This window comes from Carlito syrichta, unplaced genomic scaffold, assembly GCF_000164805.1.
Source record: "Carlito syrichta isolate Samal-C Ts95f unplaced genomic scaffold, Tarsius_syrichta-2.0.1 Scaffold303626, whole genome shotgun sequence".
In the NCBI taxonomy this organism is placed as follows: Eukaryota; Metazoa; Chordata; class Mammalia; order Primates; family Tarsiidae; genus Carlito; species Carlito syrichta.
The window spans coordinates 345,453-368,781 of record NW_007247722.1 but is presented as its reverse complement, the minus strand read 5'-3'; the positions used below and the strand labels follow the sequence as shown (position 1 = coordinate 368,781).

The 23,329-nt window shown below is 35.7% G+C and overlaps 1 protein-coding gene across 1 annotated transcript in view; it reads left to right on the top strand.

Moving 5' to 3' along the window:
- The window catches only part of ITPR2 (inositol 1,4,5-trisphosphate receptor type 2), a 496,128-nt gene that overhangs the window by 391,272 nt on the left and 81,527 nt on the right, over positions 1 to 23,329 (top strand). The window contains exons 46-49 of the mRNA XM_008058785.2: positions 5,230 to 5,337; positions 10,226 to 10,418; positions 12,928 to 13,053; positions 19,126 to 19,301. Coding sequence (XP_008056976.1) covers positions 5,230 to 5,337; positions 10,226 to 10,418; positions 12,928 to 13,053; positions 19,126 to 19,301 — 603 coding nt within the window. The remainder of the gene's footprint in view (positions 1 to 5,229; positions 5,338 to 10,225; positions 10,419 to 12,927; positions 13,054 to 19,125; positions 19,302 to 23,329) is intronic.

Sequence of the window (23,329 nt, the reverse complement as noted above, 5' to 3'; positions counted from 1 at the left end):
GTTTATCGTAAATGGCACTAACTATTTTGAGGTATGTTCCTCCTATACCTAGGTGTTTGATGGTTTTTATCAAGAAGAGATGCTGTATTTTATCAAAAGCTTTTTCTGCATCTAATGAGATAATCATGTGGTTCTTGTTTTTACATCTGTTGATATATTTAATTACATTTATAGTCGTGCGAATATTGAACCAGCCTTGCCTCCTGGGGATGAAGCCTACTTGGTCATGGCGAATGATTTTTGAGACGTGTTTTTGGATCCGATTTGCTAGAATCTTGTTGAGGATTTTTGCATCTATACTCATAAGGAATATTGGCCTGTAGTTCTTTTGTTTTGTTGAATCTTTACCTGGTTTGGGTATCAGTGTGATGTTAGCTTCGTAAAATGATTTGGGGAGAATTCCATCTTTCTCAATTGCCTGGAATATTTTCAATAGGATGGGTATCAGCTCCCCCTTGTATGTTTTGTATAATTCTGCTGGAAAGCCATCTGGTCCAGGACTTTTTTTTTTGTAGGTAGTTTTCTTATGACAAAGTCAATTTCCTGGTCTATTTAATGTCTCAGTGTCTTCTGGTTTCAACCTGGGGAGGTTGTGTGATGTCAGAAAGTCCTCCATTTCATTTAGGTTATCAAGTCTGTTTCCATATAGGTGTACATAGTGATCTCTGATAATCTTTTGTATTGCTTCAGGGTCAGTTGTGATTTGATCTTTTGTATTTCTGATTGCATTCATTTGGACTTTTTCTCTCTTTTTCTTGGTCATTCTTACTAGGGGTTCATTAGTCTTGTTAATTCTTTCAAAGAACTAGCTTTTTGTTTTGTTGATGTTTTCTATGATATTTTTGTCTTCTATTTCCCATATTTGGGCTCTTATTTTGGTGATTTGGATGCTTCTGCTAAAGTTAGGGTTTTGGTGGTCTTTTCTTTCCAGTTCCCTTAGGTGATTTGCTAGGCCCCCACTTGTGATCTTTTCGTTTTCTTGATGCGTGCTCGTAGAGATATTAATTCCCCTCTTAGAACTGTTTTCATGGCATCCTAGAGGTTTTGGTAAGATGTTTCTTCATTTTCATTTGTTTCCAGGATCTTTTAATTTCTGCTTTGATTTCAGTGTTGACCCAGTAGTTGTTCAGAATCATGCAGTTTAGTGTTCATGTCTTTGTGGACTTTGGAGAAATTTTGTTGGTGTTGATATCTATTTTTATTCTGTGGTCTGCAAATGTGCATGGCAATATGGAATTTGTTTATGCTTGATTTATGACCAAGGATGTGATTGATCTTGGAGTACATTCCTTGTGGTGTTGAGTAGAATGTATATTCTGTGGTTGTTGGGTAGAATAATCTGTAGGTATCTGTTAAGTTCATTTGGTCGAGTGTCAAGTTTAGGTTCTGGATCTCCTTGTTGATTTTTTGCCTCGATGATCTATATAAGGGCTGTTATTGGGATATTCCAGTCCCCTGCTATAATAGTGTTAGAGTCAATACCTTTTTTAGTTTAGTTTACTTAGTATATTTGTCTTTTAGAATGCCTCTTCTTTGCCATAAAACGAGATAAATGCAGAATCATCTCATTAAAATTACAAGGAAGAGAGAGGTCCTAATGTTTCTGTTAGGCAAGACATAGTAACTGAATATTATTTTTATAGGTTTGTTCACTATGAATTATGTCACATGAAATAGCATAATCCATTTTTAAAATCACTTGTAGTAATTTTTGACCCTACAAAGTGACTATGAAGAAGTAAAAGCTTTTTGATAAGTAAATTGATGAGAAATTATTCAGATTAATAGCTCATCTTGGGAAGCTATCAATTATTTAAGATTTAAATAAGCCGGGTTCGGTGGCTCAGCCTGTAATCCCGTACCTTTGGGAGGCTGAGGTGACTAGAATGCCTGAGCCCGCGGGTTCAAGACCTGCCTGGGCAGCAAGACCTCATCTCTACAATAAATTTTAAAAAATCAGCCGGGCGTGGTAGCGTGCGCCTGTAATTCCGGCTACGCGGAAGGCTGAGGCGGAAGGATCGCCGGAGCCCAGCAGGTCGAGGCTGCGGTGGCCGGGAGCGGCCACTGCACTCCAGTCTGGGCGACAGAGTGAGACTCCAACTCAAAAAAAAAAAAAAAGATTTAAATAGTTCTAACAGTTAAATTCAAATGATTATACAGATACATATTGAGTAATTACTATGTGCCAGACACTGTTCCAAGCACTGGACATATATCAGTGAACAAAACAAATGAAAATCCATGTTCCATAAGAATAAAAACTTACTTTCTTATATGGAGAGATAGTTAACAGATTAACAAGTGAGGATGTGGCTCTAACTCAAGAAAAGGGCCTGGTCCTACTCTTCTCTGTATTCTCAGAGCCCCAAACAGAACCAAATACATAAAATAAACTCAATAAACATTTGTTGAATCAATGAAGAAATTGGTGAATTAATAATGTATGCTTATGCATTTGAGTAGGCAAGGACTCCTAGAGTCTCAGTGAATTATCTCTCTGTTTCCTCCTTTATAAGGAGGAAAGGCAAAGAAATCAGGTTAGACATCAGACGATGTTACAATTTCCAGTGAGATGGCAGCCATCTGAGGGTTCTGAGCAGAGCAGAGATGCAATCTGACCACAAGGATCCTTCTGGCTCCTGTGCTAACGTGAGGCAAGGGGGAGCTGGGAGACCAGTTAAAAGACTATTGCAGTATTCCGAGTGAGAAGGGATGATGGCTGGGACCAGGGTAGCGGAAGAGGTGTGAGAAGTAGTCAGATGATAGACACATGGCTCATCTAAAGCCAGTCATTACTAATCACTTCGTCTGCACTCTGTCAGTAAACTCCATTTCTGGTATCCCACTCTTCCTTCTAAAACCCCCTACTCCAACACATTTTTTATTTTTAAGCCATATCAGAAAGCTCAATTCATTAATCTTACCACCTTCTACTTATTCCTGTGGCTTCACTTTTTTCTTCATTCAGCTTAGAGTTCATGGTCACAGTTAAATTCCTGGCATAGACCCTTAATTTCCATGTACCCATTTTTTTGTATGTTGTTGACTTCACCCAAAACTCCAAGTCTCATTAATTACAACTCTCTATCTACTCCATGCCTGCCTGCACCTAGTCAGTTGAACATTACTAGAGAATAAAACACACAAACATGCTTACTGATCTCATTTTGACCATAGCATAAAGGAGAGCCCCTAAAGTTTCCTGGCAATCCCATTATATTCCCCAAATCCTTTTCACATTTAGTCAAAAAAATAAAATATAAAACAGGAAATGGTTTTCTTGAGTGATGTATAAATAACCTCAAAAGCCAACTTTAATGTTTACATTTCAAAAATTATTTTCCGTATAGCAACGTCAATGGAATGAATATATAACTTTCCAAATTATCACAAGGATAATATTTATTTGGTTCTGGATTATTGTTTTAAAATGTATTTCCTGCAAATCAAAACCGCATTGAGATACCACCTAACCCCTGTAAGAATGGCCATCATTAATAAAACAAACAACAACAGATGCTGGCAAGGATGTGGAGGAAAAGGAACACTTCTACACTGCTGGTGGGAATGCAAACTAATACAACCTCTTTGGAAGACAATGTGGTGATTTCTGAAAGAACTAGAAATTGATCTTCCATATGATGCAGCAATTCCCCTATTGGGAATATACCCAGAGGAACTAAAGTTATTCTACAAAAAAGATACCTGCACACATGTTTGTTGCAGCTCTATTCACAATAGCAAAAACCTGGAACCAACCATGTTGCCCATCGAAACTGGACTGGATTAAAAAATGTGGTACATATACACAATGAAATACTATGCAGCCATAAAGAAAGATAAATATATGGATTTTGCAGCAACTTGGATGGATTTGGGGTCAATCATACTCAGTGATATATCACAGAAACGAACAGAGTTCTATATGTTCTCTCTCATAAGCGGGTCTTGAACAATTATAATGCTATAAGAAAGCGATTGGCATTAGTGGGAAACTGTGTGTGGGGGGGATGGGATTGGCAGTTGAGGGAAACTGCTAGGGGAGGGAGGGGCATACCTCATCAACAAGGGTACCTGCATGATCAATGTTTATATACCTAACCCTGAATTGGGCTCACATCTTTATAATAAAAATTTTAAAAAATAAAATGCATTTCCATTCTTTATCATCACAATTTGTACAAAGATTCCATTATTTATTGTTCATTGCTCTATAATGTTGATTAAAATACTGACTCTGAAGCCATACTGCCTGTGCACTACTCTTTTCTAGCTGTGTTATCACAAACAAGTTCCTTTCACTCTCTGTGCCTCAGTTTCTTCATCTGTAAAATGGTAATGAGTGCCTCCCCCAGAATTTCTTAGGATCAAATAAGATCATGCACTTAACGTGCTCAGGATAGTGCCTGGCACGAGTCAGAAGCAGGGACTGTGCTAGGAGGAAAAGTAGAGTCTTTGTCACTGGAAGCCCTCAAGGAACTTGCAGCATTAATAGAATATTTGGAAGCTTAAAGGCACTGCAAGTTTTTGGGAATTGTTCGAAACAACCATAAAGGGGACATCTGAAGGCAATTTGTATTAATAATCTACAAAGTGAGAGAACTAGCCAACAGATGTCATACATTCAAATGAGAGAGAAGGATTACTTCTACCACCAGCAGTTTAAAATAATTAACAGTGAAATTTTTGCTTTTTAAATGTCCAGTGTCAGTTCCAATAAAACTGAAATCTATACCCATAAAGCACCAGTTTTGACATACAAAGATGCAGGAACGTAGGATTTTAGTGTAAACTACTAATGTGGAACTTTAATTAGACACCATAAGAGAAACACTTCTGAAGTACAGATACCTATTTATGTGTGTTTAAGAAGCTACTTTTTGTATTGCTTCGCTACCCACTGATCTGTTGCACTGTTGATGAAGTTGTTTTATATGTGCATGTAGCTTAAATTTATTATAGGGAGTATCAATTATATATCACTCTGAATGTTTTTTCTTTCTGATGCAATCATATATTTATTGAAGATATATATTTAATCAACAAATATTGATAGCTGATCCTTATTTATGCCTTTCAAATATAGTCATGTTTTTCTGAAATATAACTAATTGCCATTAGTCCCAGGACTGTGAAGCTATGTGTACAAGTGGACAAAGTAATTTCAAAGCTTGACCCCAGGAAAGGGGGGGAAAAAATCCTAACATCTTGATTGTTTTCCTCCTCCAGTTGGCCCGCCACAATAAACTATTGCAGCAGATGCTCAAACCAGGATCAGATCCAGATGAAGGAGATGAAGCCTTGAAGTATTATGCCAACCACACTGCACAGATTGAGGTAACCATCTATTATTTCTTGAAAGGTACCAACTGTGAAAAGATATGTTAACTTTCTATTTTAGACCATTTTTACCATTTTTTTCCTAGAACAATAAAGCAGAATTGAGTGACAAACTGATGAATGAAGAATGATCTATAAAAAATTGAGGTGTACATCTTTCAAAATAGTCTCTCTCTCTTTTTTTTTTTTTTACCAAAACTATATGTACATTTTCTTGTTGTAATTCATAGTTTTTTGCTTTGTTTTGTTTTGTTTGGTCATAGATACAATTATTGCAGAGCAGTGGTGTTTTAGAGATAGGATTATTATAATAGAAATCATCATTTAAGAAAAAGTGTCTTTTTAAAAGTTGTGAAAGGCTTAATAAAATAGAGATCTCTAAGTATTCAAAAGCGTAGAAAGCATGGAAGGACCTAACAAAGATTTCATATTGATAGCATAAGCTTGGAATGGTTTAACAGTTTCCATTTTCAGTATGTGGCAATTGACCTCTCCTTCACCCCCATAAATGAGACATTATTTAATGACTAGTGGCAGTTTAGAAGGTGTAGGTCAAAATGGACTTATCATTATGTGTTCTGAGACCCATCTGGCTGTCATTTACCAGCTATGGTATCATTTTGACACAAGTTGGCAGAGCTAATCTGGCAGAAGTGAGCAGAGTAGTCGATGCTTGTCACTCCTAATTTACACTCATACATTCATTCATTTTGGCAGATATTTTTTAGTTTTCAGCAGAGTGCATGATGGGCATCACTGCTGTGTACTCTCAGGATATGGAATCCCTATACCGTATTGCTTATATTGCCATACCTCTGGAATAATGAGCATCATTACCTTGTGTCACCGCATGGATTCTTTCTCACATTTGTAAACATTAATAGTATCAGAGCTTTGGTATCGGACTTAATCCAGTAGAACTCATGAACTGGACCAGCAGCAAAAACATTGCTTCCTGCATTGGGTGTGTAGGAACTGGGAGGCTGGCAAAGCCAGGGAGCTAGATAAATGGATACAAGTAGATCATCAAACCATAAAGTTCCTAAGGAAGATCTCGGAAGTCAAATACAAAGCTAAGAGATCGGAAGAGGCTAGGGACTAGTGGGTAGAAAGAACAGCACAGGGAGCGAGGTTTGGTGAATCCCTGTGAGAGACAGGGGCTGTTGTTTGGGGTTGTTTTATTGGTTCCTGGCAGTGAGGAGAGATTTAGCTATAAATACACACATTCATTAAATGTTTACTGGACACTTATTCTCCACCAATTCACATATATAGAAGATAATACTGTATAGTGCGTGTGTAAACAAAGAGCCAAAGGAAAACAAGGAGAAACAGAGAAAACAATGATTAGGTACACCTGAGGAATTTCAGGATGTATTTCACAGAAAAGCTTGCCATTAAGAATACAGTAAAGATCAAGTACAAGTTTCTCTTTCAGACTGGGGATTTTAGATAGAAAAAAAATAAAGTGAAGGTGTGAAAGGATCTAGGAAGAAAATCACTCTTTTCAAAAATCACTCTGGGCCTGGTGCTGTGACTCTTGCCTGTAATTCCAGCACTTTGGGAGACCGAGGCGGGAGGACTGCTTAAGCATAGCAATTTGAGACCAGCCTGGGCAACACAGCAAGACCTCGTTCCAAAAAAATAAAAAAATTAGCCAGGTGTGGTGGCACGTGCCTGTGGTCCCGGCTACTTAGAAGGCTGAGGTGGGAGGATTGCCTGAGCCCAGTGCTGTGAGCCATGATCATGCCACTGCATTCCAGCCTTGGTGAGACTGAAACCCTGACTCAAAAACCAAAGCAAAAAAATCACTCCAGTTGCAGTTTGGAGAGAGTATTAGAAAAGAGAATGGATAGAAAATATAGGTAGATTAGATTATAATAGCAAACAGGTGGGATGGTGGTATTTAATATGACTGGATTGGAAAATATATATGTATACAGATACATGTTACATGGATATGTCTCTATATATTTATTTGTAGAGAGAGATATATATAGACATGCTGACTGGGTTTCAAGTTAGATAGCACATGTTAAGATGCTACTGGTTTAAATAAACAGACAGAAGTTGGGCTGCTGGCTTGAATAAACAGACAGAAGTTGAGATCTTATGTGGGAATCCTAGGAGAGAATGAAGTTTGTCAGTTAAAAGGTAGATAATTATTTGTTCATTCTTGGATATGTTGAATTTGAGGCGACTTTAAGTCACCTGTGAAGTAGGATTTTAAAAATCCATGTTTCAAAGGAGTGGTCTGGGCTGATGATCTAAATTCTTTCCATTAACCAAATCCCATGCTCATCCTAAAACCAGCTCATATGACACTCAGGGAAGCCTCCCCTCCTTCCTCCAGGCCTTCATTAAGTTCATCCCATTATGTGTGTTTCCACAGGTGTTTGGTCTTTCTGTTAGTTATCGCATAGGAATATTGTGAGTTTCATGCGTGTCATTTGTCCTTTTCTTGAGGCAGGGACTGATCTTGATCATCTTTGTATTTCCAGAACTGAACCCTGTGCCTGGAACACAACCACAATCAGTAACAGTGTTGAGGATAATAGGTTGCAAGTTATAGATTTAAAGACCCTGGGAAATAGGAAAATTCTTGTGTCTATTTGGCTGCCTATCCAAGAGGAAATGCCCTGTAATGATCTTCTTCGGCTTTAAATTCTTCCTGTGAGAGAGATCTCACTACTTTAGGTGGAAATAGATCCAGTTTTAAACAACTTTAGTAATTAGGAGTTTTCTTTTTTTAAATAAAGAGTTCACATTAGCCCACTTTAATGTTTATCCACTGTTTAGAAAATTTTTCTCCTCTCAACATGATGGCTTGGCTCTAACATTTGGAAAATCCATCATGATAACTCAACTACAATCTCTTATAGTTTGGAGTTCATATTGTTTTTTCACTTTGAATTCCCCAAAGCACTTCACCTAAGGACTGAATGACCATTTGTTGAATAAATGTATTGAAATATATCCATCCTTAGCTTTTTACAGTTAACCTATTTCCATTTTCTTCAATAATCCCTCCAGTTTGTCATTGCTCTTTGTAAAATGTGATAACCAGAATCAAACATAAATTTCCTAAAGGGATTGGATAGCTGGCTTATAATAATCAAGACTCCATTTTTTTTTCATGCATCCTGAGACTGACTTTTTAGATATTTGACAATGCTGGATTAAGTAAACCTTTTTTTTTTTTTTTTGAGTTTGTGTCTCACTCTGTCACCCAGGCTGGAGTGCCGTGGCACACTCACAGTCACTCCAATGTTGATCTGCTGGGCTCCAGTGATCCTTCTGCCTCAGCCTTCCAAGTAGCCAGAACTGTAAGCGCACACCACCATGCCCGGCTAATTTTTCATTTTATTGTAGAGAAGAGGTCTCACCAAGTTGCCCGGGCTGGTCTTGAACCTGTAGGCTTAGGCAGTCCTCTCACCTCAGCCTCCCAAAATGCTGGGATTACAGTCTGAGCCACCGAGCCCAGCCAAGTAGACCTTTTTTAAAAATAGGGTTGTCTATATATAAAATATGTTCAATTATTTTGTACAGTGAATCTTTTTAATCTATGTGCAAGAATTTTTATTACCACTACTAAATTTCATTTTGTTTGTTTTATGACATTATTCCAGTATGTAGTGTGATTATGTCACATATCATTTAGGATACCTTCAGTTACAAGTTTAATAGAATACTATACTGATAATTGTTTAAGCAATAAAAATATTTTGTTATTTTATGGGAAGTCTAAATGTATCAGTAGTTCTAGAATTGATACAGTGACTCAGTAATGTTTTCAGACACACAGGCCTTCCCATCTTTCTGGTAGGTTCCTGGTCATGCTGGTCATATCTCACTTCCTGGTTACAAAATGGCCACCAAAGTTTCAAGCATTATGCTCTTATATTACTTTTTCTTCTAAGGAAGTAGAAAGAGGGTAGAAGTAAAAAAAGAACTTTTGTTGTTGATGTTATTTTGTCTCTGTGGCTCTCTGCTTTTACCAGGAAGAAAAATTTTTTCTGGAAGCTCCTCCAGGAGATTTCACTTTATGCCTTATTTTCTAGAAGTAGGTCGCATGCCCACCACTAGCCTAGTCAATGACAGAGGGAAATGGAATTCCTCTTTTGGGTTAGACCAACTCTTATTAATTCCCAAGTACTGGGTACTGTGTGTGTGTATATATATGTATAGTAACTTAGGCTACATAAACTCTTGTTGCCTAGTGAAACCGTATGAAAATATTCAGCCTGGCCTTTTTTGTTTTGTTTTGTATTTGGTCTAAAGGTAAATGACTACAAACAACAAATAAAGGAGCTTCAAAATGATGAATATTTACATATGGATATATGCTTAAATGGGTTGTACCTACAAATATGTTTTGCCATAAATAGAACATTTTAATGACATAAAGCACTTTCCTCTGTAGAACTCAGCGTACATAGTTTCAAATATGCCATTTGTTATCCAACAGCCCTTTTATTGAAGAACATGCTAAAAACAAGATAGAAATATACTAAATGCTGTGTTTAAGACCATCTAGCAAATCACTTGCTAATTAAGACCGTCTTAGTTCTCCGATGTTCTTCACAAAACTACAAATGGGTGACAAAAGTTTAATGCTGACCCGGAAAGAATGAAAAGTTTTACTTTTTGTTATTTATAACAAAGTATAATGCTTATGATGTATTAGTCAGTTACCTTCTCATGGAAAGAGGAAAAAAATGCAATGTGGTATAAAAAAGGACTATTTTACCTATTTCAAGCTGGCACATTTTTTTCCTAACTGCATCCATAACATTATTATCAGTAAGCTTGTGTTAAAAATAAAAACTAGTCTAAGACTGAGGTGTCCAAAAGGCTAAAAACAAATGCAAATTAATGTTTTCAGATTGTTCGGCATGACAGGACTATGGAACAAATAGTCTTTCCTGTCCCCAATATCTGTGAATACCTCACTCGAGAATCCAAGTGTCGTGTGTTCAATGCGACAGAAAGGGATGAACAAGGAAGTAAAGTGAATGACTTTTTCCAGCAAACAGAAGATCTCTACAATGAAATGAAGTGGCAGAAGAAAATCAGGAGTAAGTACAATAAATGGAAACCTAGTTCTGTGCATAATAATGAATAATTTGGTACTTTGGGACACATGATGGTAATTTATTTAAATTTTTTTTTTGTTTTAAATTTCTTGCAACTCTGATGTTACTGAAATCACTTGTAGGCTTAAGAGTGTCTGCTTAATCTACCACTGGAGCTGAGACACCTACAGCTTAATGAAAACAGAAAACCCTGTCTAATTAGACCATCTCTTAGTGATGATCCTATTTTTTAATAAACATTGTGAAATATGGGGTTGCATCTGTATGTTTCAAATGTTGAACAGCTGCAGGTTTTAAGTCTGTGAATGGGCCCCAACTGGCCTTAACAATCAGCGGATAGGATGGGAGACATCGGCACCAGCGCTCTTTTCCTCTATTGTTCTGTGCCTGAGTAAATTGTTGAATGTTTTTCTGAAGCATTCTTTCTTTTAACATATTTGCCTCCCCAAATCATACAAGCGACAAAATTTGTGACACTTGTATTTCAGTTCAGCAATGTTACAATTTTATAGTTGAGTCAACTTAATATAGTTCCCATTACTTATATTTCAGGTTATAAGCCTATTTGGAAACACTGAATTTTAAAATTTAATATTTTTTAAATGGTAAATAAGCTTTAGTTTCTTTTCGCAGATAAGGGATATCATGAGGTTTTTTTGTTTGTTTGATTTTTAATGATAGAAAAGGAAACTCTTGAGCAGGTTTTTTGTTTTTTGTCATTTGGAGTAGTTTTCCAGACAAGCAAGCATATGTTCTCAATACTTCTATTCAAGCATTTCATCATTTTAGTTTTCAGGAACTTTAATTCCTGGTATTGATGTGGTATGATTCATGAATTTGAGTGGCACTTGAGAAACATCTTCTTTGGTTATAGGATTGTGGCATGCATTTTAGGTTTTTTTTGTTTGCTTGTTTGTTTGTTTGGTTTTTTTTAGCAGAATGTTCGGAAATAAATTACTCTTCTTAACATTTTACCATATAGAGCCTTATGGAATTCAGTGAAAATTTTGAATGTCCAAAATATACATAAAAACTTGAAATTTTTATTTGGGGCATTTGAAAAACATATTTTTCTCCTTGATAAAAAAGTAAATTGAACAATGAACTGGTGCTGTGGGGTTTTGTCACTTATCAAAAAATAAATCTTAAAATAATTTCCAATATACATTTTACCTTAAAATTTGGAAGCAGCTTATGGTGATGGTATAGGCAGAATCTAATTCCTGTTTTGGATTTATATATAACCATCTGTTTTTACACATATACACATCAGCATCTTCTAATTTTGCCTTAAGAGTCTGCCTTTAAACATGAGTACTCCTAACTCAGGAATGATGGAGATGCTGATGTTTATCATTTACGATACATCAGTCAACGAAATGCCAAGGTTAATCATAACGTATTCCAGTGTTGAATGTTCCAAGTGTTCCATTCCAAGAGAAGGAAAACAAGATGTACTGAAGGGAAGTGCAATTTGTAAGTAAGCAGCAGGCTCTAGATTGAAATCACAGACTGCCTTTGAAAAGTTTATCATTCCTATTTGAAAATCGATGTGCATTTTCCCCTTGGTGAACACCAATCTTTTAATCCTGGTGTTAAGATATTAAAAGTTAGAGAATGGACAGGACCTGGAGGAGCCTTGTGGGAGCCAAGGGCAGGCTAATACATCTGGCTCCCATTCAAACTTATATGCATTACATGTCTGTTTAATTACTTAGCAGAGGTGGAAAGCACTGATTTTCAGTTAATGCAAACTGTATTCAATAGATGCATTTACTAATTCACTCCTGATAACACAGAGTTCTTTTTCTGAAAATATTCAGCAAAGCTTCTCCCACTTATTGGTAGTTTTTATTGTAGCTTGCCTTGACATTTCGAGTGGTAGCTGTTTCAAACCCAAAGAGTTCTTAGGAAACATTAAGGCTTAAAATATAGATAACATTATAAATCTCTCATTCCCAGTGAATAGCACTATGCCATGTTATTAGGTTTCAAATTTTCAGGTAACTGTGACTGTGTCATTGGAATTTTCATTAGAGATGTATCTGTGCTAGGAGTTTTTGTTTTTTATTCGACTTTAAGGGGTGGGATTGGGATCAATTTTTCAATATTACCAAATTGTACAATGATGTATATCAGTCCATTAAAAAGGGGCTCAGGCTAAACTGTCTTCCCCCTAATCTGCTCTGAGGATAGAATAGAGAGAACTATTATTGAATCAACTTTTCAGACCACCTTGAGCAATTGCAAAATTACCCTTCCTCAGTACTTTAGGTGTAAACTGGGTAAAGGATGGAAGAAGGAATCAAATAGAAAAGTCCCTTACAGTACTGATTATTTTTAATAAACTTTCTATAATAAATCATTCTAGTTGTTTATTTAAATGGGCTGCTACAATAGTTGACAAATGCGATGCGTGTAGTAAAAGATTATTTCAACAAGCATCATGTGCTGAAGCCAAATTTCCTTTTCTTGCATGTCTCACTTCTAGACAACCCCGCACTCTTCTGGTTTTCAAGGCACATCTCTCTCTGGGGGAGCATCTCCTTCAACCTGGCTGTGTTCATCAATTTAGCAGTTGCTCTCTTCTACCCATTTGGAGATGATGGAGATGAAGGCAAGTGCTTGGTTTTCCTTAAATGATTAATATGGTAAAGTTCCAACTTAACTATTTAGAGCTTCAAAATAAGAGTAATTTAATTCCTTAAATAGAGTTTTCTGTATTTATTGGAAGCGGAATATGATAGTAAGTAGAGTAGGCAGAAAAGCATTGCCTACAGAAATGTTATTTTTCAAAAAGCTCATATACAGAATGGTTTTGTGAGCTATATTATGTACTGGAAAATAAAGCAATGAAAAATTGTGTTTCTATCTAATTATTTGACCAAAAGCATTTGTATACAATATCATCTCAATTATGCAAATAACAGTTTTGTGCCAGAATATTAATTATTGCTATCTTAAATAATGGCATTTTTCTTTTACTCTCTTTGCTTTCTGTAATGAACATAGTGTAACCTAAAAATAATTTTTAAATCTATAACACTATGTCAGGGATAATAAATAAAATTAAATATATATAATCTCAGACTTCAAAAATGTACAACATGAGACAATACAATAATAGAGAATAAAGCATATTGACTATAAAATTAATTTCATTAAACTAATAATACACAAGAATTTACAAAAATAAAGACAAGAGAAATTCTACATTTTAAATGAAATGAGAAATATGCTGAAGGATGGGACTTTGGGAAATAAGTTTTAAGTTTGATAAAGTACATGGAAAATATGTTCCAGGCTTGGGATACAGTCAGGTAAATAACTTTGGAAGTATCATGGAAAGATGGGTTGGAGGAAAAGATGAAAGAAATCAGTAATAATAACCATGAAATACTTTTGTCTCTTACCTGTTCATGAGATTACTGTGGGAATTTACTGAGGTGCTGTAGGTAGGTAAAGCATTGAGATGAGTACTTGGTAAGCTTTCCATAACGTTTAGCGGTTGTTAAAAAGTACACATACACATTTATATTACAGAGGAAAGCCTAGTAAAAAGATGGTGTGATGAGCGCAACAGGTATTTAAACCTATTTCAGATGAACTGGAGATGGGCAGGAAAGGAAATGGGAGTCCAAGAATGATTTGCTATTTTACAGATTATTTCAGGTAACATAGATATCAAAGTTCTAAACTTTAGCTGTAATCTGAGTGGTCATGAATTGATGCTTCTTTTGGAAGACATGCCAGTGATAAAGGAAGAATACTGAGAAATGGAGTGCATGTGGGAGTCACATAGCAGTGCAAAATGTATCAAATATTTGGCCAGCCATTTTGGAAAAACTGCAAATACACCAGGAGGTGGGAACAGCTTTCTCTTCACTGTTTAGTCTCCTTTAGTGATGAACTCTTGAGACAGAGGACTATTAACCCTTGTAAAGAGTGAAGTCTAGCAAGAAATGATAAATTAGTATTATTAGCACACAAAACGTCAAGAAGATGGTAGAGTCCTGATTAATAAAAGCATAAAGTCTTAAGAGATGGAAGCAATTCTGAAAATCATCTAATATCAAGCACTCATTTGACAGATGAAGAGGGAGAAGCCCAGAAAGTCTTAAAAAAAAATGGCAGATCTCAGAGTAGAAGGCTGATCCTTTTCTTGACCAATCTAGGACCTTTCTCTATGGATGGTTGGATTGCAAGCATGTCAATAACGAGTGCCCTTTCATATAGGACCTAATTTTCCCTGAGTTCTATATTTCATGATACCCCTCTCTTGACCACCATAGCCAATGTATATAGCCTCTGCTGCCACCTATTGTACATGAAATATAATGGTGATGGGAAATGTCACCCCTCTGGACAATTGTTCTTCACTCATTTAGGAAAATGCAGAACACCTGATAGGTTTTTAATAGTTGCCTGGCTAATAATAGTTATAATTAAATGTTGATAATAATAATGGCAGCTGGGTGTTGTTTACCATTTAGACTGGATCAGGCACTTCACATATATAATTTCACTTAACCTTCCTGATAACACTGTAGAGTACTATATTCTTTTTTTCTTTTTTGAGTTGGAGTCTCACTCCATCGCCCAGGCTGGAGTGCAGTGCCACTCCTGAGCCCAGCAGGTCGAGGTTGCGGTGGCCGTGAGTGTGCCACTGCACTCCAGCCTGGGTGACAGAGTGAAACTCCAACTAAAAACAAAAAAAAAAGAGTAGTTAAATAAATAAATAAATAAATAAATAAAAGAATTCTGTCTAACCCTAAGGTCCCGTGATTCTGAGTATAGAATTTGATCATGGAATCACTTGGCAAATCTTGGGCCAAAAAAAGACCTCTGGCTAAAATATGCCACCCTTTCTAGTCCCAGACCCTAATACGTGCTGCTTCAGAGTCATGGAGACTGGCAGTAAGAACAGAGGGACTGGCAGAAGGAATGTGTTGTGTATGCTTCCTCCAGTTGTATTTTCCAGCCTGAACACCTGAGCTCCTTTGAGTCTCATGTGCCCATGAGATGTTCCCATGTATGAACCAGACATATGTGAAATATCTGGTTCATACATGGATTATATTAATATTAACTGAGGGAGAAGTGCCCTCCTTCAACCAAGATAGTGGTGTACAACAATTAAAGGGAGACTTGTAAGTTTCTTAGAAGACCAGCTTACAGGGCACCTCCAGCCTCTACTGCAAGCAGAGAATCTCCTTTCATAGCCTGGCTTTGAAGAGCTCAGTTTCAATTTATTCGGGAGTCCAAGACTTATTTTTGTGGCTATAGGTTTTGGTTTGGGCTCCTTTGTTTGATCAGTTTTCATGGCTGCTTGCTTAACATATGCTTCTCTAAAGAGAAACACGTGCAGATGTTGAAGAACGAGGCTATGCTGGGTGTGGCTAAAGCAGCAACTGTTGATGCCCGGAATCTCCTGGGAGTACACTGAAAACCACCAGGCTAACTATCACCAGCCTGGATTTCATCTGGCAGGAGTAGACTAATTAATGGAGGAAATAATGCCATGGGAATTTCTTATGCCAAGATAGTATGTGATTTAAAATAAAAATCATATTCAAATTTTGGGTGTAATTATTTTTTTCCCTCAAGTGCTTAGTGTGAAAGAAAATAAGCTAAGGTGATTTCAGTTTCTTCAGCTTAATAACCATTGATGGAGTGCCCCTATTTTCCAGACACTGTTCTAGACCCTTTGTATCACTGTGATGCAAAGATGAATAAACCTGTTCTTGTCCTCAAGAAGCTCATGGTCCAAGAAATAAATGAGGCACGGTAGTAAAGACCACCTATGGATCTATGGGTGGATGTCTACTCTAACTAGACTGAGGCAGAGGAAACAGGGAGTCTTATGAAGCTACATGGGAGGCAGAGGAATGGAAAGAGACAGGGAAGTAAGAAGCAGCATGTTCTGTAGAGGAAACTAGAAAGAAGTCAGCATGAGGTAGCTAGCAAAGTTCCATTGCAGGAACTGAAGTTTTCAACTTTGCTGTCTCCATTTTCTTTAATAAAAGATAAACTTCATACTTTCTAAGATTTAAAAATGTATTGGGGTAAATTGTAAGAATTTTTAGATTACTAAAATAGTATGTGCTTATTGTAGAAAATTGATACATATGTGAAGTATTAAGGAGAGAAAACATTCCTCCCTTCTCACCATTAATGGGACTTTGAGAATTTGTTCTGTCTTTTCCAAGAGTTTGTCAGAGAGATTTCAATTTATTTTTTTCAGATAGAAACCAGTAGGATCATTCTTACAGAAGATAATTACAAACATCATTGTCAATAGCCACTTTAAATAACTTTGAAGTTTATTTATTCATTCCACAAATATATATTTAACATTAAGCTATATGCAAACTACTATGCTAGACATTCTTTAAATTCCTTTTACAAAGGGATCAAATCCAGTTTTAAGTGCATGACTATAATTTCTTGTTTGATCAAGGGGAAAATCTCAGCAAGCCAGGTACTGTCTTAGAAAGAATAGCAAAGATGTGGTTAGATTATCAGGCATTAGTAACAAACCGGGTTCATTCTAGAATTATAATGTCACACCAGGACATTACTTATGAATTATACTTAAATGACTGACTGAAAGTTATAAATGTGCCTTGAAGATGTTGGCAGTTTTAGTATATTTAAAAATGAATCTCCACAACTTGGAGATTTTAAAACTAGAAACTTAATTGCTTACTCAGAACAAATGCACAGAGTAGGTTTTTGTTTATTTACTTAATCAACAAATATTTATTTGTTGCTGCATAACAGTCACTGTGATAGACCCGGGGATGGTCCATACCCTTTTAGAGCTTATATTCTGGTGGTGTCCCAAAGCCCAATAAACAAGAGAGAAAAGAAGGCATTATTCTCTCCTTGGCTCTTTGAGAGCTGTGATGTCAAGGCAGTTGGTGGTCAGACTGTATTTTGGTAGATGTAGGGTGCTTATAAGCCAACATTATAATAAACATGAGTAAAATACCCATTCTGTTAGCATTGCCAGAGGGTAGGAATCGAAAGCAACTTTGCCCCATTTTTTCCCCCATCTCCAAATTAATCTTAATAGATGATAAATTTGGTAGGGGGAAAAGATCAAATCTCTCTTCCCAACTGTCTTTCATCACTGTTTCCTTTAAGAGGATACATAATAAGAACAAATATTACCCAAAAAACCCCATCTAAACTAATGCTGTTCACCATCTAATTCTGTGTGTTTGTTTTTGAACATCTGACAGGATCTTCCTACCTACTTTTGAGCTCTGTTAGCACTCACTATCAACTAACAGCTTATACAGAATTCATTAAAGGAGTCAGATAATCCCAGATTTTAATAATAGTACAAAAACTATGCATACCAAAGTCCTTGAGGTGTTTTGCATGCAGTAGTAAATTTTATGAAGTGTAAAAAGAGGTGTGGACAAAAGAATAAGAACCATCATGGAATATGTGACAGAGGAAGAAGTGGAAAATCTCCATTTTGTTGTTTCCTCTCTGACCATGTCAGCCTACAGACCTGTGTTAGAGGCCCCAGAGTCACTCCAATCAGCCCAAGAATGTTGCCCCTTAATTTAATTCTGCAAATACAACACCACATGATCTTAAGAGAGGGATTACTTGAATGCAGGTGTCAGTGCAAATGTCAATGAACTTCTTTTTAAAGAAAAAAAGTTCTTACTCCTCCTTTTTTGGGACAATTATTTAAAATTTTATTTGTGGTGGGTCTTGATGGCTCAGCCAGTAATCCCAGCACTTTGGGAGGCTGAGGCAAGTGGATTGCCTGAGCCCACAGGTTCAAGACCAGCCTGGACAACTTGACCAGACCTCATCTCTACAATAAATAAAAAATTAGCCGGGCATGGTGGTGTGGACTGTAGTTCCAGCTACTTGGAAGGCTGAGGCTGAAGGATCACTGGTGCCCAGCAGTTCGATGCTGGGGTGGCCAAGAGCTTGCCCCATTGCACTCCAGCCTGGATGACAGTGTGAGACTCGAACACAAAAAATTTTTTTTTTTAATTTGTAATGGAGTTCATTTTTGAAGTATTTAGAACTTTATTTTCTGATAATTAAGTAGTTCAGTGTTTTATTTGGAACTTGAGTTGGCCATCAAACAGATACAGTCATACATATTCACTCATACACGTATATTTGGATGTGTGTTTTAACAGTTAAAGCTTGTGTCTATTTTATAAAGACTGAATATTCTACATACTAGATTATTCAGAGGCATCTAGGATATGGAAACTTGATAATAATAGAACAAGACAAGGCAAGAATTCAATGCAAAAAAATCTGATTTCACTTGATTTAGTTATATATCCAGTGGTCATTAATCATAAATTTTGAATTAAGGTTCCCAAGTGAGATATGCCTATCAAAAGTACTTAGCGAATCACTCCAATATGAGAGAAAGGTGAACCATTCTCAGACTTAATAGAAAGAACATTAACCAGTGAGTATTTAAGTAGCCTGACATTAATCACAAACTTTCTGGAAATGTAGTAGTGACTAATGTCTTCAAAGATATTTCCTTGAAATAGAGTTAAGGTGGGTTTGTTTTGAAATTCAGTGCATTATGGCTTGACTTGCTTTACTATAGCATATAAAACAGAGCAACGACTATTTTATCATTTTCTAGTTTCATTCTCAGTAAAAAATAAACTTCTTCCACATTTTACAGGTACACTGTCTCCATTGTTCTCAGTTCTTCTTTGGATAGCAGTTGCAGTTTGCACATCTATGCTGTTTTTCTTCTCCAAGCCTGTGGGTATTCGGCCATTTCTTGTCTCCATAATGCTCAGATCAATATATACAATAGGTCTTGGGCCTACATTAATACTTCTTGGTGCAGCTAATGTAAGTACTTAGCGTTGTACTGTTATGGAATTAGTTAAAAATGTATTAAATATAAAAATGTAACTATATGCTTTTAATTCACGTATACACAGTGAATGCTGATTTATTGTGAATCTAAATTGACTAAACTATAATTTGTGCATACTTTATTTAATTCTGAGAGAAAGAAAAAATGACAAGTAACCAGATGGATATATTTAAGAAGGTAGCATTTGGGGCATGACCCAGTTCTGCCATCAATTTAATCCAGTCTCATTTTAATGCCTTCTGCATTCTATACCCACAGCTATTGTCAAAAATGACTCTGAGCCACTGTTACCATCCTAAAGTGATGTCTAAATCATCCAAAAAAGATTAAATTATATCCAGTAGAATTTTGGAAGTAAGTAGCTTTTATCAAATGACCTAAGAAAAAGGGTATGAGAAAAAATGATATTGGGCTCTTTTTATGTGAACAAAACCTATAAACTTGTGAAAGGTATAGATAGGATTAATTTTTTTCACCAAATTTTGAAATATTAGAATAAGGAAGCACATTTTATATAGGAATAAGGAAACTTGAGTTAGGTAAATTTAGAATAAGTAAGTCAAAGTGCTATTTCAAAAAACAAGTGATACTTTTATAGAGATAAGTTTATCTGAGAAATAAAATTTTAACGTGCGCGACTAGCCAATTTAAAGCATGACAGAGCCATAAAGGGATATTAAGAAAAGGTAAATCAGTAGGTTGATGAAACAACAAGTGGCCTGGTAAGCAAATGAATATTGCTAGTATGTCTGCTGAATTCCTAAACACTTTTTGTCTTTTGCAGGGTTTCTAACATAATGTCCTATATTCTGGTATCTGCAATTAAGACTTATCTTCCCTACTACATTATACCATTCTTAAGGATAATCATTGATCACTCAATGTCTAGAACATCATAGGTACTGAGAAAATATTTCTTAAATAAATTAACCAAAAAGTGATTGAATGAATGAATGAGTGAACCATTATCTTTGTACTCATATATTTACAGTGCCTTGCACATAAAATATGTGACAAATATTCATTGAAAATGAATTAATAAAATAGTCAACCACATTTTTGAGAATTATAAAGCTGAACCAATATGGCTAATTCTATATTTCTGTGCTTCTGACCTCTATTTTATTACCTTTCTTCAGAAATTGGACATGATAGATATGAAACCCAATTAACTAAAACATTCAGGCAAACAAATTACCAATTATTCTCAATCATTGTCAATAAAGGAAAGTGTAGTATACATACACAGAAGCCTATCAGTAAAGAAATTTATCAAGTATCAAATATACTATTCTGTAAATTTCTTGAGGGCAGAGGTTGTCACATTCAGGTATATAATCACACTCTCCTCACTCTCTGCCAGCTCTGTTTTTCTTCACTTTAATACCTGGCATTTAAACACTTAGAATGTGGTTACATGAACTTAAATTGTACTTTTAATGCTTTGAAAATAAGCTAATTTTGCAATACTGCCAACCAAGCTAAATTAGAGAATCTTCATGAATTTAACTAGGTTTTTCTAAACCTGCATGTTTGGCTTTTTTTTTTTCTTTAAAAACACATTGACTATTGAACCATATTATTTGAAGAAGCAAATAATATTCATAAACTGATAACTGACCCTTAATAAGACATTAAACCAAGTGGAAAAAAAATCCAAGTTTGACAAAGTGAAATAATAACTTGAGTTGGGCCAAAAATAACAAACATTTACTGGGCCTCTGTTATATAATAGACACTGAAAATACCAAGAGGTAGAGGATATGGTTTTTGCCATCCAGAAGCTAATGTGTCAGACTCACTGATTTGTTTTTTCTTTGTCTTTGGACCAAGAATATATAAAGAGATAAGAAATAGCATTCTAATGTCTACTGGGGAAACCAAAAACATTTGGAATATTTTTCTTTTCCCCGTCATGGGACAGGATAAAAAGCTAACTTCTGCCTGGTTTGGTGAGAAAAATTCCACCATAACAAATGACTGTTCATATGAGAGGCAAGTTTTATGCTTCAATTTCTTCACGAGAAGGAGTATACAAGTGGATCTACGTAACTGTCTTATTAACTATATGAATCTGCAGGTACTAATAGACTTCACTAATAGCCTTTTGCTAAGCTGCACAGCCAAATGATACATTATAATCTACCAGTATAGGGCATTTTGACCAAAGAAAATAATCAACTTTGACTTGGGCAGAATTCAATGGAATAATTTCAGTTTTGATATTATAGATATTGATAGAAAAATTTTATTTGTAATTTTAATATTATGTAGATTAATAAAAATGTTTTAGCGATTATCATTTATCTTAACTTTAAACATAACAAATTTAATTACAAAACTATCTGTGGTTTTGTTATTACCCAGGAGGCAGGAAAGAAAATACATAAAAACATTAGTCACGTTCTATACTTTAGGTTTTAATATATGTATTAATTTAATTTACACTTCAAAGTGTGCATTCTGTAACAGGTGAAATTATAAGTATTAAAATTATAGGTATCAGGAACAGGAAAAACAAAAGACAACGAACTGACCTGACAGTTTCTCCTTAATAAGTCAGAATTCTAGACTTTAGGCAAATCAGGGAGCCTCTCAATTTCATTCTTCTCATCAGTGAAAACAAACTATTAAAACCTGGCTACCTCCCTAGGTTGTTGAGAAGATTTAGAAACGAATAATAACAGTGGTGATATAATAATAGTAACAGCTATTATTTAACCAAATATCTAATATGTGAAGCACTGTTTAATTGTAAAACAGTGCTAATTAATTATAAAATATGTTAAGTGTTTGCATTTGGGTTTATAGTGAGTTATTGTTTCTGGACTCAGTCTTTCAGACTGTTAAGCAAATTCAGAGACTTTTTTTGTTTTTCTTGTTTTGTTTTTGTTTTTTTTAAATTTTTACTTTAGAATTGTGAGGTACAAGTAAGGACTTACTACATAAGAAAGCTGCATGCAGGTGAAATTTGGGCTTCTAGCTGGCTCTCTCTCCCTGATAGTAGACCAGGTACCCAGTGTGTTGCCATCTGCCCCCTCCCTCTTCCTTGCCTCCCACCTCTAGCACTGTTCAGTGTTTGCTGATTCCACCATTGTGCTCCTGTGACCAGTAGTCAGGGCCCACTTATGAATGAGGACATGTGGAACTGTATTCAGTTCTTTGTTTCTGTGATCGTTTACTTAGTGTGATGGTCTCCTGCTGCATCCATGTTGCTGCGAAGGCCATGATTTTGTTCCACAGAGGGCTCTGTTTTGGAAAAGGAATCAAGTAGAAGAAAAACCCACAATCTGTGTTCTGACCTCTTAGTATTATCAGATTATCAGTTCTGTTTATTATGGTGCTTCATTTTTATTGTTTATTCATTTCTAAAACTCAAAGTTTGTCTGAATTTCAACTACTTTACCTTGTTATGGGAGTAATCTCAATATTTGAACTGCTTCAAAAATTCAAGTGTTTTTCTCTTTTAAATCACACCTTATAATCCAGAATAGTTTTTTTTCATCCTCTATATTGCACTGTTAGTTATTAGCAATGGAAATTAATATACTGTTCTGACAAATATAAGCACACTTTTGATAAACTTGGGATTGCTTAATATTTTTATACATTAAAAATTGTTTAATAACAATAATATTTTCATTATAATAATATATATGGGTCTTTGAGAAAAAGACCTTTTTATATCTTCTAAACACTTTCTGTATGCAATGTCGTTTTCTTTTATAGTAGTGCCTGAAAATGTGTACTTTATTTAATAACTTCGTCTCATCATTTTGCACAGAAGGGAAGCAAATGGAATTTAGTAGATAACTAGTCTATTAACAATAAGCTACCTTGTTCAGATTTATTTATTTTTTATTTTTTATTTTTGAGTTACAGTCTCACTCCGTCGCCCAGGCTGGAGTGCAAAGGCACACTCACAGTCATTTCCCAGTGTCAATATGCCAGGCTCTGGTGATCCTTCCACCTCAGCCTTCCAAGTAGCTGGAACTACAGG